At 44.4% G+C, this 16,752-nt stretch overlaps 1 protein-coding gene across 5 annotated transcripts in view; it reads right to left on the reverse strand.

The window, feature by feature from the left end:
* The window catches only part of KIF13A (kinesin family member 13A), a 205,435-nt gene that overhangs the window by 110,588 nt on the left and 78,095 nt on the right, over positions 1-16,752 (reverse strand). For all 5 annotated transcript variants that reach the window (XM_034762385.1, XM_034762382.1, XM_034762383.1 and 2 more), the window contains exons 3-4: positions 16,466-16,478; positions 10,234-10,294 (exon numbers count right to left, since the gene is read on the reverse strand). In XM_034762385.1, coding sequence (XP_034618276.1) covers positions 10,234-10,294; positions 16,466-16,478 — 74 coding nt within the window. The remainder of the gene's footprint in view (positions 1-10,233; positions 10,295-16,465; positions 16,479-16,752) is intronic.

Here is a 16,752-nt window from a genome sequence, read left to right on the forward strand (position 1 = left end):
ACGTTGACTAGAAGACCCAGCCGGCAGAATACGTCCAGGGCCACCGTCACATGGGAACGGACCTCCTCCTCCGACCGACCTGCAAGAAGCCAATCATCAAGGTATGGGTATACTCGTATTCTCCTCTTTCACAGAAAGGCTGCCACTACTGACATGCATTTTGTGAAAATGTGGGGGGCTGCCGCCAGGCCAAAAGGGAGGACCGTAAACTGGTAGTGGTGCTGGTTTATGGTGAACCGCCAGTGAGTGGGATGAATAGCGACGTGAAAGTATGAGTCTTTCATGTCAAGGGCAGCATACCAATCCCACGGATCCAGAGACGGAATGATAGTGCCAAGAGAGACCATGCGGAAGCGGATCTTGACTAAGAACTCGTTGAGTACGCGCAGGTCCAAAATGGGCTGAAAACCCCTCTTTGCTTTGGGAATGAGAAAATAATGAGAATAAAACCCTTTTCCCCTTAGTTCCCAAGGGACTTCCTCCACTGCCCCCGCCTCAAGGAGTGACTGTACCTCCTGCATGAGGAGGTGCTTGTGAGAGGCGTCCCTGAAGAGGGACAAGGAAGAGTGGTGTGAGGGGGGAAGGAGGCGAACTGAAGCCTGTATCCCACTTGTACCATCCGTAAGACCCAACGGTCCAATGTTATGCAGGACCACGCATGGTAGAAGTGGGACAAGCGGTTCAAGAAACATCCGGAAGGATCCGGGAGCTGGTTTGGTATGCTGTCCTCGAGCGCACCTTCAAAACCCTTGCTTGTTGCCGGGTTGGGCTTTGTCCTGGCTCTGGCCTTGGCTATGTGTGTTGTTCCGCCTAAGCCTGTTGTCTCTGCCTCTCCTACGGTAAGGCTCCTGTCTAAGACGAGGCTGATACTGCCGTTGCTGCGGCGGCTGGGGCTTGAAAGGCCTCCTCTGAGTCGCTGGGGTGTGCATCCTCAACGACTTGAGGGTTGCCCGGGAGTCTTTGAGGCTATGCAGCCTGGCATCCGTTTGGTCTGAAAAGAGACCCGACCCTTCAAAGGGGAGGTTTTGAAGGGTATTTTGGACCGCTGGAGGAAGGCCCGAAGCCTGGAGCCACGCTGAGCACCTCATCACCACACCTGAGGCGATTGTTCTGGCTGCTGCATCTGCCAAGTCCAGAGAGGCCTGCAAAGAGATCTTGGCTACTGCCTTTTCCTCATCCACAAGGGCTGTAATCTCAGGCTGAGAGCCCTGGGGTAAGGAGTCTTTAAATTTGGAAACTGCCGCCCAGGAATAAAAATTGTGCCTGTTCAGCATCGCTTGCTGATTGGCAATCCTCAGTTGGAGGCCCCCAGAGGAATAGACTTTTCTCCCAAATAGGTCTAGACGTTTAGTCTCCTTGGCCTTGGGAGCCGGGGCTTGCTGACCATGACATTCCCACTCATTGACAGCTGAGACGACCAGCGAACAAGGGGATGGATGACAAAAGAGAAAGTCATATCCCTTGGAAGGGGCAAAGTACTTCCTCTCCACGCCCTTTGCCGTCAGCGCGCTAGAAGCTGGGGTCTGTCAGACCGTCTTGTAATTGGACTGAGTTATCTTTATGAGCGGGAGCGCAATTCTGGAGGGGCCTTTGGGGCTTAAGATGTCCACCATAGGATCCTCCTGCTCTACCACGTCCTCTGCCTGTAGGCCCAAATTTTGGGCAACCCTGCAGAGCACCTCCTGGTGCGCTCTGTGGTCAATCGGGAGGGCCCCCCAACACCGGGGGGGCCTCTGACACCGCCGTGCCCCCCGCTGCTTCGTCCGGGGATGACAAGGCGGTGAGGGCCTGCTGTAACTCCTCCACCAGTCCTTCTTGTCCCTCCTTGTATGCCGGGGGCTCATTTGGGTCCTGTATAATTGATTGACCCTGGGACGGCACCGGGCTTGGTGCCACTTCCATTCTCCGGTTCTCTGGAGAAGTGTCTGGTGGCCTGGATACTGTGGTCTCCTTGGGTGAGAAGGGGTGCCCATGCGGGGTCCGGGAACGATGCACCAAGTAGTCAGACCTCGAGGCTCTGAAGGAGTGCCCTTGCTGCTGGTGATAGGCCCATGGTATCCAAAAGGGCTACTGTCCTGGCGGGCCCCACTGGGGATGCCACACAGTCTGGCATCTGAAGAAGTGAGGTTTTTACCCACGGAAGCTTATGCCCAAATAAATCTGTTAGCCTTTAAGGTGCCACCAGACTCCTTGTTGTTTTTGTAGATACAGACTAACACGGCTACCCCTCATACTTGACACAATCTGGGGCTATCTGCTAGCTGGCACTCTACGGGCATAGCTGGAGTGGCCTGAGTCCACCTGGGATTCCAAGGATACCAACTTCGAAGGCCAAGGCAGTGCTGTGGTACAGTGCCGTCGGGAGGCTGGGGAATGGCTCCTCACCGATCGGGACTGGGATCAGTACCGATGCTCCAGGGACTGGGATCACTGTCTTCTGCTCGGGCCCGGGGACTTTGGCCTAGCGTCTCCTTGGTGACGGCACCGGGGAGTGGTATGCTGACGGGGCAGGTGATGCATGTTGGCTCAGATCCAGTATCCTCGAGTCCGGTTGCGTTAGAGGCAACTGGAAGTCCACGGAGGATGAGCTCGAGCGGGACCGGTGCCGGGAGTGGTGCCGGGGCAGTGACCTCGATCAACGCATTGTTGCCAGCTTGCTTCTGGACGGCACCCGTGGTGACGGAGGCTTCTCTTTACCAGGGCGGGGGCTCGCCGCCGACAGCTCAGTGAGGTCCCTTGCCACCTCAAAGCTGTCCAGAGTGGAGGGCTGTTCTAAGAGCTTAGCCCGGGGCTTGACGGGCCCTGCAGGCCGGACCCACTGATGCCGAAGAGTGTCCTGAGGCCGCACCGCTTTTTTGAGTGCTCGGTCCCCCTTTGGAGGTGCCTCCTTCTTATGAGGGGAGCGCCCTCTGCCTCTTGGTTGGCCCTTCGACAGTGCCGGCAAGGTCGAACAGTGCAGAGGTCTGTCCTGCTGCCTCAGTGTCGTATGCTTGTGGTGCCCTGCCAATGCTGGATCACGAACTGACACCTGGGCACTCCGCACCTAGGACGCCAGCGCCGAAGCCAGATGGTCCGAGGCTAAAGGTTGCAGCGCAGCCTCCATGAGTAGCTGCTTGAGGCGAAAGTCTTTCTTTCTTTCTTGGTTCTTGGCTTGAAAGCCTTACAGATCTTGCAGCCCTTGGTCTGGTGTGATTTCCTCAAGCAACGGAGACACGAGTCGTGGGGATCATTGTTTGGCATAGTCTTGCTGCACAAGCCTTAAACCCTTGGGCCTGCGGCATGCCCGGCAGCCCGGGGCTGGTGCTGGAAACAACTTCCAAACACCTAAAACAAAGGAAGCGTTAACTATCTACTATTAAGAAGTGCTAACTACTGAGAACTATTAATGACTGATAACTGCTCACTACAGATAACTATGCTAAGGGATCACTCGCAAGCGAGAGATAAGGAGTTGTTCCAACACTGCCACGGACAGTAAGAAGGAAATGAAGAGTGATCGGGTCGGCAGGGGTATATATGCACCAGCGTGGAAGACATTGTGTTGGGTTTATATTTATTCACAAGACTGATTCTAGCCCTTTAGTCTAGGGTAGCAGTAAGCACACCAAAGAAGCAAATGACAGAATGCATAAGAATTTCTGTGAGTGCTCTTTATTTAAGAACCTGAAGCGTGAGAGCCATCAACGTACAAATCGTCCTAAATGCTATCCATATATTAGGACAACTTTAAAATTTATAATGCATGTACGAAACATACAATGAGAGTTTTCTTCATGTGTAGCTCTCTTTTAAAACAAACAGTCTCTTTCTGCTAGTATCGTAAAACATGACATCAAAAGTAGCGCTAGAAACCAAAACTCCTTTGTCTCATGAGTACCTGCCTTGAACCCTGCTGCATACCACCATAATCTTTAAATTGTGCCCTCTTACTACACTGGTCTACAATTTTTGAGAAGTCGCCTGCTTCAGAGATAAAATGTGCTATTTATTATGTATTTTGATGTGCTGAATTCAAATATGACAATTAAAACAACTGATTGGCTACTGTTTCTAAGATATTTAAGTTTTTACATTTTGTGTCTATGTATATTGTGTAGATAGAGTTTTAATCAAATTGTAAACCTAGGTCTTTTCATGTGTTTATGGTTGCTTTACATGAGAATATTTCACCTGTCCTGTTTATGTAACACTTTAAAAATCAGCAAAAGGGTTATATAAATAAAATTTATTATGAAACAAAAGGCAAAAAACTATTATGTACATAGTTTAGTCCTATTCAGTGTCTACTCGGCGCTTCTTGGCTTGTCTCTTGTATTCATTAAATGGAGCATCTCTTGTCACTGTCCAGCAATAGTCTGCAAGCATTGATGGGCTCCATTTGCCCTGATAGCGTTTCTCCACTGTTGCAATGTCCTGGTGAAATCGCTCGCCGGGCTCGTCACTCACTGCTCCGCAGTTCGGTGGAAAAAAATCTAGATGAGAGTGCAAAAAAATGTATCTTTAGTGACATGTTGCAACCAAGGCTTTTGTATGCCTTGAGGAGGTTTTCCACCAACAACCTGTAGTTGTCTGCCTTGTTGTTTCCGAGAAAATTTATTGCCACTAACTGGAAGGCTTTCCATGCTGTCTTTTCCTTGCCATGCAGTGCATGGTCAAATGCATCATCTCAAAGAAGTTCACGAATCTGAGGACCAACAAAGACACCTTCCTTTATCTTAGCTTCACTTAACCTTGGAAATTTTCCAAGGAGGTACTTGAAAGCTGCTTGTGTTTTGTCAATGGCCTTGACAAAGTTCTTCATCAGACCCAGCTTGATGTGTAAGGGTGGTAACAAAATCTTCCTTGATTCAACAAGTGGTGGATGCTGAACACTTTTCCTCCCAGGCTCCAATGACTGTCAGAGTGGCCAATCTTTCTTGATGTAGTGGGAATCTCTTGCACGACTATCCCATTCGCAGAGAAAATAGCAGTACTTTGTGTATCCAGTCTGCAGACCAAGCAAGAGAGCAACAACCCTCAAATTGCCACAAAGCTGCCACTGATGTTGGTCATAGTTTATGCACCTCAAAAGTTGTTTCATGTTGTCATAGCTTTCCTTCATATGGACTGCATGACCAACTGGAATTGATGGCAAAACATTATCATTATTCAGTAAAACAGCTTTAAGATTCGTCTTCGATGAATCAATGAACAGTCTCCACTCATCTGGATCGTGAACGATGTTGAGGGCTGCCATCACACCATCGATGTTGTTGCAGGCTACAAGATCACCTTCCATAAAGAAGAATGGGACAAGATCCTTCTGACGGTCACGGAACGTGGAAACCCTAACATCACCTGCCAGGAGATTCCACTGCTGTAGTCTGGAGCCCAATAGCTCTGCCTTACTCTTGGGTAGTTCCAAATCCCTGACAAGGTCATTCAGTTCACCTTGTGTTATGAGGTGCGGTTCAGAGGAGGAGGATGGGAGAAAATGTGGGTCCTGTGACATTGATGGTTCAGGACCAGAAGTTTCATCCTCTTCCTCGTCTGCCTCAAGTGAGAATGATTCTGGTGCATCAGGAACCGGCAGTCCTTCTCCGTGGGGTACTGGGCGTATAGCTGATGGAATGTTTGGATAATGCACAGTCCATTTTTTCTTCTTCTTTGACACACCTTTCCCAACTGGAGGCACCATGCAGAAGTAACAATTGCTGGTATGATCTGTTGGCTCTCTCCAAATCATTGGCACTGCAAAAGGCATAGATTTCCTTTTCCTGTTCAACCACTGGCGAAGATTTGTTGCACAAGTGTTGCAGCATATGTGTGGGGCCCACCTCTTGTCCTGATCTCCAATTTTGCAGCCAAAATAAAGGTGATAGGCTTTCTTAACCATAGTGCTTATACTGCACTTTTGTGATGCAAAAGTCATTTCACCACAAGTTATCTGCACTGTTCACACAAGTACGAGGCAGCTCTGCTCACTTTGGCTAAACAGAAATGTGTCCCTTTGCAAAATCAAACACTGACAAATAAGAGAACACGACACTGTATGATTTCTAGAGCTGATGTAGGGCACTTTGTTCAGCAGAGTGATGTAAGCTTCTTTATGATTGCATCATCCATGACTTCTAGAAATAACATGATGCAATTCATATCATGTATGACGCAATACCAGCTTCAGATTGCATCATTCATTGTTTTGCCTAAAAAGCAAGTACTGTCCAAACCCGGTCATAGATTTATTCATAGATCCAGTCAAAGATGTATTTTAGTCATTTCTGGTTTAAATTGAGATCCCTTCCCTTTATAACTCACTTATCCTCCGCCATTCCCAAGTCAAGGATCGTATATACTGACCCAATAGCATATCTTGAAAACTAGAGCCAATTAACAATTTTAAGCATCATTTTCATTCTCAGTGACCCAGAATTAGTAAAGTTTGACTACATTTATTTCAGAAGCATTTTGGCTGTAGAGCAGTGCAGCAGTTACTAGTGGCCTATAGTAACAATACACTAAGGGTATGTCCACACTTACAGAGTTTTTGTGCTGTAAGTTTCACAGGTGAAAGTAAAGCACTGGTTTGTGTACTCACTTAATTCCTTGGGCATCAAAGTGTGATTACATATGCAACACTTCCATCACCGATGAGAGCAGCGCTCTAGGGCAGCTATCCCACAGTGCAGCTCTCTCCAATTTGATGATAGGTCTTGTGGGAAGGGGGGCAGCTGATCGCAGGGCATCCTGGGTCCCTGCACAGACTCCTCTCCCCAAAAACTGATAAGCTCCAATAGCTCAGCATTGCTCCAAGTAGGGGATCGTTTGCTCTGTGGAGCAGGCATTGTCACCTGGCCAGATAAGTGAGCACTTGCCAAGAAAACAGGAAGGGGAGTTTCAAAGTTCCAGGGGCTTTACAGGGGGAGGGGTGGACGTCTGTTTACCTGGAGTCAGAGCAGCAGAGCTGCTGGCTAGAGTGATCACCTAGGCACTGTGGGATATCCTCCGGAGGCTAAAAGCTGTGTAAACAGGAAGAACATGTCTTCACTTGCATATCACCAGTAAGAACTGTATGCCTCTTGTGGAGGTGATTTTCTTTTTGCAGTGAAACTTCTGAGTTTCACCGCAAAAAGTCATTGGCAAGTGTGACATTGCTCCCATGGTTTTTGCGCAAAAAAGGGACTTTTTCCCCCCGCTTTAAATGGCAAGTGTAGACATGCCCTAAATCCTAATCAAAATAACCCACCTAGAAAGGGATACTGACTGAACAATCTAGGCCACCTTTCTCCACCCTACCCCCCTTTGTTCCACACATGCAGCCTCAGCAGTCTGGAAGTGGTTAGGCTGCACTGAACATTAATTGCAGAGGAGGAAGTATAATACGCAAGTCAAGAAGCTCTCTCTCACTCCTTTTCTCAAAACCCATTTCTTTCCAGATTTCTGAAATGCTACTGCAGTTCACACACTTGTAAAAATGTCCTTACTTTGTTCTCATTGCTGAGAGTCTCTCAGCGCCTTCCAATGGCCAAAATGCTGTGCCATGACTTGTATGGTCTCTGTTTATAAAGTGTAAACTTTTCAGGGCAGGGAATGTGTCTCCACCCATGGATCTGTTCTTGGCCCTATTGACATCAATGGGAAAACTCCTACTGATGTTAATAGGGGTTGCATCAAACCCTTCTGCCTGTGCTCAAGATGCTTTTCCCTTAACCCACTAGAACTATTTGTCCCTTGTCGAGATTAAGCATCAGCTTCTTTTACCTCAACCAATCTCAGCCAGGCAAATGGAAAGCAAAGAAACCTCATTATCTGGGTCAGAATATTATTTTCAAAAAGTTCAAAATTTAAACATACAAGTATTTTGCTGAAAATGTTCCATTTTTCAACCAGCTCTGTTATTTAGCTCTTATGTGACATCCAAAGCGTTCTAGGTGCTTTACAGAACAAAAAGACACAAACCCAATGCCATAAAGTTTACAATTTACATTTACGATGCAAACATATTCAGATAAGCCCACACACCAAAGGGCAAGGGCAGCAACAATCAAGTCGTGTGGTTTCACAGGTTGGGCAGCCAAGCATATTAATGGTCAATGTAAACAAACTGTCTCATGGCCCACCAGCAGATTACCCTGACAGGCCGTGTGTTGCATATTCCTCGCCACACTGAGGGAGAGGGTGAACTTTCTGAGCTTACGCTGCATAGTTCCCTGTGCAGTGCAAGACTGTTTAATTTTGTGTTTATACTCCAAAGGGGGTGAGTGCCTGGGGACCTGGGAGTTGCCTTAGCTGTACCCTTTCTATTGTTGGTTCATTGCAGGAGCTGGACAGAGAGCCTGCATGAATTGCAGCTGGGTGTGGCCCTACCTGATGAAGGCTGGTGAAAGTGCAGGCTGGAGGGCTCTGCAGCTTGTCACAGCAGTACAGTGTGAGAGGGAGCCCAGGCTGGTGGGTCAGGGGGCTCAGTGGTACCCCAGTTCCAGGTGGCACCCCGGGGGGAACTCATCACATCACGTTTTTAGCACTGGAGGATCTCCAGTTCAGTCTTTGGGTGTTGGACAAGATGTACATTTGTACAGTGCCTAGCACAATGGGGACCTTAGCCCATGACTGGAGTCCTAAGTGCTACCACAATACAAATAATAAATCAGCAACCACAACAACAAATAAGATGATCTAGGCAAAGCTATGAATCCCTTAAAAGCAACTAAATAGTGAAGATATAAAAAAAAAAGGGGGGGGGGATTGATTCCACTGAAAAGAAGGAAATTTTAAGAGTTTTGATCACTTCTGCACTCAGGTTGTTTGGCACTAAAACAAGGTATGTTATTGTAGGACATGGAATAGAGCCAGTTAACACAAGATTGATTTAGCCAGCCAAAATCCCAGTCATTTTATGTTAGAGGAGATAAAAGAAAATCTTTTATCCTCCCCCAAAATTTATTATGTTCTAGTGCACACCAGCTGTTTAAAAGAATTAAGACAGTCACAAGATAACTCCAGCAATGTACAAAATCGTATCAACTGATATAGGATGGTAAAAGCAACTTTTTTCATCAAGAAAATCTTGAAAAGGCCTTTTGTTTGGTTTGGTTTTTTGCTGAAGAGAGGGATCAAAAGAAGTATCACCATTCTACAGTCTGATCAAACAGAGTAGGGTTGTACATAAGTACAGTTCTCAAGCTAAAAAAAGTCAATAGAACTTTTTTTGGGTGGCATTAGAGGAAACTCAGGTGTAACTCAGAGATCCAATAGGCTGCAGAGGGGTAGGGTTGAGGTAACCCCCATTAAATTAATTTGGAGTGGGTTTAGGCTGAGACAGCAAATGGGTTTAAATTTAGTTGCTCATTTGGTTCCAGGCTCTCTCGTTGGTCCTATTGAAGTCAATGAAAAGACTCACACTAACGTCACTAGGAGAAGTTTGCTACATAAAAAGGCCTCATCCAGATTAGGCAGGTAAGTGACACAGTAGAATCCACTGAATTGATTACCACCTCTGGGATTTAGGATTTGATAACTATGGTCTGCAACAATAAAAGGCACATTCTGTAAGAGATAGCATAGCTAAAGTTAGTTCATGTCATTAGACCATCCCCTAACACCTTTGTCTTCTGAAGATACAAATAATGTCTATTCAATCAAAATGGTTCCTTTTTCAGATATTAGAAGTTTTAAGGTAATAAGAATAAGAAGTTATATGACAAGAGGCAGTAGTGACTGGCCTTGACAGTCTGACACAGGACATCAAGCCACTAGAGAAGGGTACAAGTTGGAAATTTGACCTGTCGTCTGCTTACTAGGGTTTGAGTGACAATGATTAAATGTTTTGATGAAGAGAGATTTTTCCTCTCTGCAGCAGTCAGCAGGCTCTGCCTCAATCTTGGTGTGGGGCACGGAAAACACATGGTCTCACACCTAGCATTAGGAACCAGAAGTAATTTCTGCTAGAGAATTGAAATTTCACCTTAACTGAAAGAATCATTTCTCAAAGGAGGCTAGAAGGGAGTGAAAAAAGGAAGAAAACATTAAAGCTTATAGATTTAAAAAAAGCTTTCTTTCCTAACATTACAGTGGGCCCCATAATTTTGTATTTTTTTGAGCTGAGGAGACTCCACTCTTTTGGGCCTAGTCCACTGAAAGGCCAAAAGTCCATTTTAGTGAGAAAAAGGTCAGAGGATCAGCCAAAGAAACAGAAAATTACCCATTTGCGAAGTATTTATACACTGCCAAATACGGTGAAAATCAGTGACTTACCTGCATATTTTGTGGTGTTTGATTCATCCATGGACCAGAAGCAGTAATCAAAGGCAAACACCTGCATAAGAGTATAAAAGACAAATGAAGAGCTTGCAACACACAAGACATCCATCCCTGAAGCACAACTCCTCATACCTGTTTGAACGACAGATGCACCACACTATTTCCACAGAACCTAATACAGATCCCATCAGAAGTAAAATAGTCTCGAAATCTGAGATTTGACCTTGGTTGCATATATTATCTATACTCCAAAATTTTTGTTTTAAAATATTTAAGTTACCATAATACTTAAGGTAAGTAAAACAATGCAAAAATGTGTGAGAGCCAGATTTGTCTTCCTATATTTAATAGTTTTCCCAGAGTTCAATGAATTCAGTTCATAACATTGGGGGTGGGAGTAGGGGGGGTAGTTATTATAGGAAGGTCTGATAGCACCATTAGCAAGGTTGCCCCACATTTCCCATTATAAGACTGTTTTCAGTTGCATATAAGACTTTGCCAACTTTAAGCAAAGCTGAGTTGAAATATTCCATGTCGGGTGTCCACCTCAGGCTGAATTTTTTGGAAAGTTTCAGCCAAAGCAGTTCAGCCTTTTCTCAGAAAGAGGGTAGGGAGAAATAAGTTTAGCCATGTTAAAAAATTCTTAGAACTGTTTCTTTGAGAAGCTCTAGCATCAGCATACTTTGCAGCCAAGTCTTGAAATCTGTCAGGGGCTGAGCCTTTTGCTATTCTTGGGAAAATCTGCCCAAATTACAAGCCTTTCGGAAATCTGTTTTTGCACATGCTAAGAAGAGATTTCGGAGATTTTTAGCTACTAAAATCTAAGAAGATTTGGTGCACACTGAGCATGCTCTAACCCAGAAGTGGACAATAATTTTCGCAGGGGAGACCACTCCATGAATTTTAGTAAGTCGTTATGGGCCACACATTTTTACTATATTAAAGGAGGGAGTGTGGGCTCTGGGAGAGAGTTTGGTGCAGCAGGGGTCTCTGGGCTGGGGCAGGGTATTGGGATGCAGAAGGGGGTTCTGACCTGGGGCAGAGGGTTGGGGTGCGGGAAGGGTTGCAAGGTGCAGGCTCTGGCCGGCAGCCGCTTACCACAAGCAGCTCCCAGCCAGCGGCGCAGCAGGGTGCTCAGGCACACTGCCTGCATCCCGTTGCCCCATGCCGCTCCTGGAAGCGGCCAGCTGCTGGCACTGTGGCATGTCTCTGTGTGCCCCTTGGGGGAAGAGGGGCAGCGACTCTCCATTCACTGCCTGCATCCGCAAGCACCACCCTCACAGTTTCTGGCCAATGGGAGTTGTGAGGACGGTACTGGAGGCGGGGGCAGTGTGCAGAGCTGCCTCCCCTCCCCCCACCAGTAGTGTGCAGACATGCCAGCTGCAGCGTCCGCTTCCAGGAGTGGTGTGAGCCATGACAGGCAGACAGCATGCCTGAGCACCCCGCTGCACCATGGCCTGGAGATTGTGAGGGGGCAGGCAACGGAAAAACAGAAATCCTACCAGGCGGAGACTGTTATGCAAGATGAAGCCCACCTCCTGGTAGTATGGGACAATACCCTAGTAGCATCTGCTGTATTCCAAACAAGGAGAGGTGGGGTTTGTATTATCAACACAGAATGCCCCTGGAGCTCACTGACTGGGTCCCCACTTATCTTTCATACTGTCTTCTGGCTAGTAGGTGTTTGATAGGTTATAATAGGAGTGCCATCTCCACCTCACTATATGGTACTTTAAGAAACACAATTAAGAGGATTGCTCAGGACTGTCTACATTTTCTTTGAGACATTTTTTACCTACAAGTTGGCCTGTATGTTAAAAATGATTCATTTGAAAACTCTATATTCTGTTCTTCCAAAGAAAGCAACTGTCCACATCAGTGGCTTTAATATCATATTATTATGTAAAATATTTGCACTTCGTATGGCTTCTGTAGTTTGGTAGGTCCCTTGCCAATTTTCACTGGATTTGCTGCCATTTTAAAGAATTAGTCACTTTACAATTGATCGCACTCCCACGCTACTAAGGCAATTAGAAGTGGTCAAACAGACTATACTTTACATACACAGTTAAGATTCCACCTACCCCATGCTCCAACACAATATACATCTTTCAATAGTGTCAAATTGCAATGGGTGGAGATCAGGGCAGGAGGAGGGTCTGGGACTCCCCACAGTGGCCCGGGCTCCCTGGGTGACTCTGACCACTGCCTAGCTCTGGCTTCTGGCCTTGTCGGGGGAAGGGCCTCAGTGGGAAGAGGAGGAGCAGAGGGCAGAGCCACAGAGAGGGGTGTGGCCTTGTGCCTCCCCCCTTCTACCGAGGTTCCAGCACTCTTGCCCTTGTGGGGGAGAGGCGCCGGAAGGGGTTATTCCTAGAGACTGTTCCAAAGCTGAGGGCATAGCACTGATCCTGTGGATCCATGACACCATATCATTCAAACAAAGATAAATATGGATAAATTTTCCTATTCTTCATGCTAACCTCCTCAGATCCACTACAATGAGATTTTCATAAAAGTATGCCTTCAAAGTGGGAAGCAGGATCACCTTTTAAATATAAAATAAAATAAAATAAAAACAATAAGGAGTCCTTGTGGCACCTTAGAGACTAACAAGCATAAGCTTTCATGGGCTAAAACCCACTTCATCAGATGCACGGAGTGGAAAATACAGTAGAGAGGTATAAATACACAGCATATGAAAAGATAGGAGTTGCCTTACCAAGTGGAGGGTCAGTGCTAATGAGCCAATTCAATCAAGGTGGAAGTGGGCTATTCTCAACAGTTGACAAGAAGGGGTGGAAATCACTTTTGTAATGCTAATGAGACCAGTGTAATCAAGGTGGCCCATTTCAAACAGTTAACAAGAAGGTTATATACCAATGTGATAGATGCCATCATGTGCCAGCAATGCCCCTCTGCCATGTACATTGGCCAAACCGGACAGTCTCTACGCCAAAGAATAAATGGACACAAACCTGAATCAAGAATTATAACATTCAAAAACCAGTAGGAGAACACTTCAATCTCCCGGTCACTCAATAACAGACATAAAAGTGGCAATTCTTCAACAAAAAAACTTCAAAAACAGACTCCAACGAGAAATTGCAGAACTGAATTTGCAAACTGGACACCATCAAATTAGGCCTGAATAAAGCCTGGGAGGGGATGGGTCACTACAAACACTAATTTCCCCCTGCTGATACTCGCACCTTCTTGTTAACTGTCTGAAATGGGCCACCTTGATTACACTGGTCTCATTAGCACACAAAAGTGATTTCCACCCCTTCTTGTCAACTGTTGAGAATAGCCCACTTCCACCTTGATTGAATTGGCTCATTAGCACTGACCCTCCACTTGGTAAGGCAACTCCCATCTTTTCATATGCTGTGTATTTATACCTCTACTGTATTTACCACTCCATGCATCTGATGAAGTGGTTTTAGCCCACGAAAGCTTATGCCCAAATACATGTAATAAAATACATTTGTTAGTCTCTAAGGTGCCACAAGGACTCCTTGTTTTTTTTCCCCATATTTAAAAGGTGATCCTGCTTCCCACTTTGGAGGCATACTTTTAGGAAAATCTCATTGTAGTGGATCTGATGAGGTAGCATGAAGGATAGGAAAATTAACTAAAGAAGGAATATTTCTTGAATTTATTTAAGGAATGAACGCTATGACAGTTGTGAGGACTACCTGTCTGAATTAAAATTACAAATCTTGTCTCAGAGAACGCCATCCGTTTCAAATAAAACACTCATCTGACTGGAGATAGTAGCCCTTGGAAGGCCTAATTTAATGGATAAGAAGTAGAATGATACTTCCTGCAGGGGGTCACTCTGGGAAGTGCTGTAAGAAGAAGGTTCCAAGGTCACATTCTATGACCTTGCAGGGTTGGAATAAGGCTGATGCCCTAAGGAAGCACTTAATGTCCGGTTTTGTGCAAAAATGTCCTTTTATTCAACATGCTGAGGACATTATGCTACCGCATTGTCTTGGGGTTGGGCTCCGAAGAGGGATTTATCTCCTTCTTGAGGAGAAATTCCCTTTGCTTTTTCATTCTTGTTGGGAAGGAGGTATAAATAGGACATTAATCCCTCACATGCCCCTCACCTAAACAGATTAGGTATTTTTTATGATTTTCACTAACAGGGATTACAGCACTGCAGGTGGCACATTTGAAACCTGGGGATTTCTGCATGGTAGCCCAACCTAAATTCTCCAAATTACTAACTACTGTAAAGCTAACACTAAGCTAAGCTAGAACGATATACAGAAGGAGAATTTTCCTAAAGGCTGCCTAAACTGGAGCTCAAAGACTGATGGGGAGCTCTAACACTCACCACAGACAGTAAGAAGGAACTGAGAGGGAGACAGTGACCATACCCCTTTATACCCTGCTGGTACAGCTGCCAAAAGTCTCTGATTTGAGTGCACTGGGTGCACATAAACATACAGAGGAGTGTACAATACACACAATCACTTGTAGCAGAACAAGAATTTCCTTCTGCCTCCAAGAGATAGGGGAACCTTATACACAACATGTTAAAAGTTTTGCGTTATAGTGCGAAGATTAATTAAAATCTCAGTAACACGACCAAATAGTTCAGGTTTGACACATGCACAAGTTTTTACATTATAATGTGAGGCAGATTACGGTGCTCTATCTCCAAATGATAAGGAAAGAGCACACAAGGAAATGTGACTATATTTTTGTAAAATTATAAAATTAAATGTTAAATAATTGTAATTTTTTATGATGATCAATAGTCCTGTTTTGCATTAGATATGTCACAATGTTACATAAGAGTATAGCAAGCTTCTCTATCAATTCACACTAATATAACAGATGTATAAAATAAGACTTTGTAGCTATTATGGGCAACATGAAAAAGTTTTTTCCCCCCTCAAAACACAAATACAAGGTCTGTAATATTTTCCTTTCCTTTCTATGTAGAACACACAGCATTTCCTCTTTAAAATCAACTTATCATCCCATTTACCTTCACCTGCCCAAGACCTGATTAAAATTTTGCTTTATATTTCAAATACCTTAACAAATGAATGCTTTATTAAATTACAGTACTCTGTCCCATCCTCCTTTGCTTGATGAAATCTTCAGAATGACACACAGCATTACTATTTAACTGCAGACATTTTTAATTTTCACAAGGGTTGGAAAGGTAGGTCAAAACACCTAATCTTGCAGTTAGATGGCTATTTTTCTTAAAATATACATCAATCATTATTCTTTGATGACCTAGACAAGTATTCTGTGCTGTTGTACTCCCTTTGCAGAAGCAACTAAAGCCCAATTCCAGATTTTTACACACTCCCACCATCATAAAGAATGATGGTACAAAAATCAAGGAAGTAACACAAAACAAAAACCCAGACATGGTAATTCCACCTCTGTCTGGAGCACAGAAATAAAAGAAGTCCAATGTTTGCCAAACAGAAAAGGGTAACAAAAATGTTAGAAGCTTGAAAATGAAATAGCAGCTGGCTCGGTCTGTTTCACACGTTTTACACAAGCTATATTTTATAAAGTAGTGTCCTTCTAACTTGTCACTGGTACCTGCACTTGATACCTGATTCTACATTCATCATTAAGAAAAAAGATGATAAAACAAAAACAACATTAACAAACAAGGTGGTGACTATTTATCATTAAATCAGTGTTGTCATCTGTCCTCCCTACGCGCGTGCACATACACTTCCTTTTAAAAATATATAGTTCAAATAATCCCCTCTAGGGGATTTACTGTGCCAGGTGCTCACAGGCTGTTTTGTCAGATAATCACACCTGAAGAACGCCAATTACAAAAAAGGACAATTTGCTTCTTATCAAATCCATTTCCTGCATTTTAGTACTTTTTTTAAAATATGATTTTTTTTTAAAAAAGCAACATTATATGCATGGAGTACTTATTTCCACCTACAAAAGAATTTTTAAAAACCGCACTAAAATAACAGCATCGCCTGGTTGCACAATTTTAAGAAGCAGCTTTATCTTTCTGTATATTTTAATCTAATTAGCATGCAATTTAAATTTGATTTGAGAAATCTGTAATTTGAACATAATATGTGAAACAAGTGCTTTTTAAATAGATTTTCCTTTAATGGCAGCATTCACGTAACATGCTAATAGAAGATACTGGGCATTTCTTCAATTTTCAGCATTTTTAAAGTCAGTATATTTTCAAAATGAGACATCAAACACTTACCTTTGGTGGTTTTCTAGATGTTGGAGAATCAGCAATAGCCATAAAGAAGATTGCCAACACATCATCCAGATCCCAGGAAGGCAATAAAAAGAAACAAATACAAACAAGGTGAACGTCTAGCATACTTTCGAACTTTTCATATTAACTACTTCGTACAGAAGTAAAATCAAGTGTACAAGGTATTGGTGTCCAATACTAATTATGTAGATATATATAATATATATATAAATTTATTTATTTTAAATCTGAACTATAAGGTGACCACTTGCTGTGGCAGGGCATAGCCC

The sequence above is a fragment of the Trachemys scripta genome, chromosome 2 (genome assembly GCF_013100865.1).
Source record: "Trachemys scripta elegans isolate TJP31775 chromosome 2, CAS_Tse_1.0, whole genome shotgun sequence".
Classification (NCBI taxonomy): Eukaryota; Metazoa; Chordata; order Testudines; family Emydidae; genus Trachemys; species Trachemys scripta.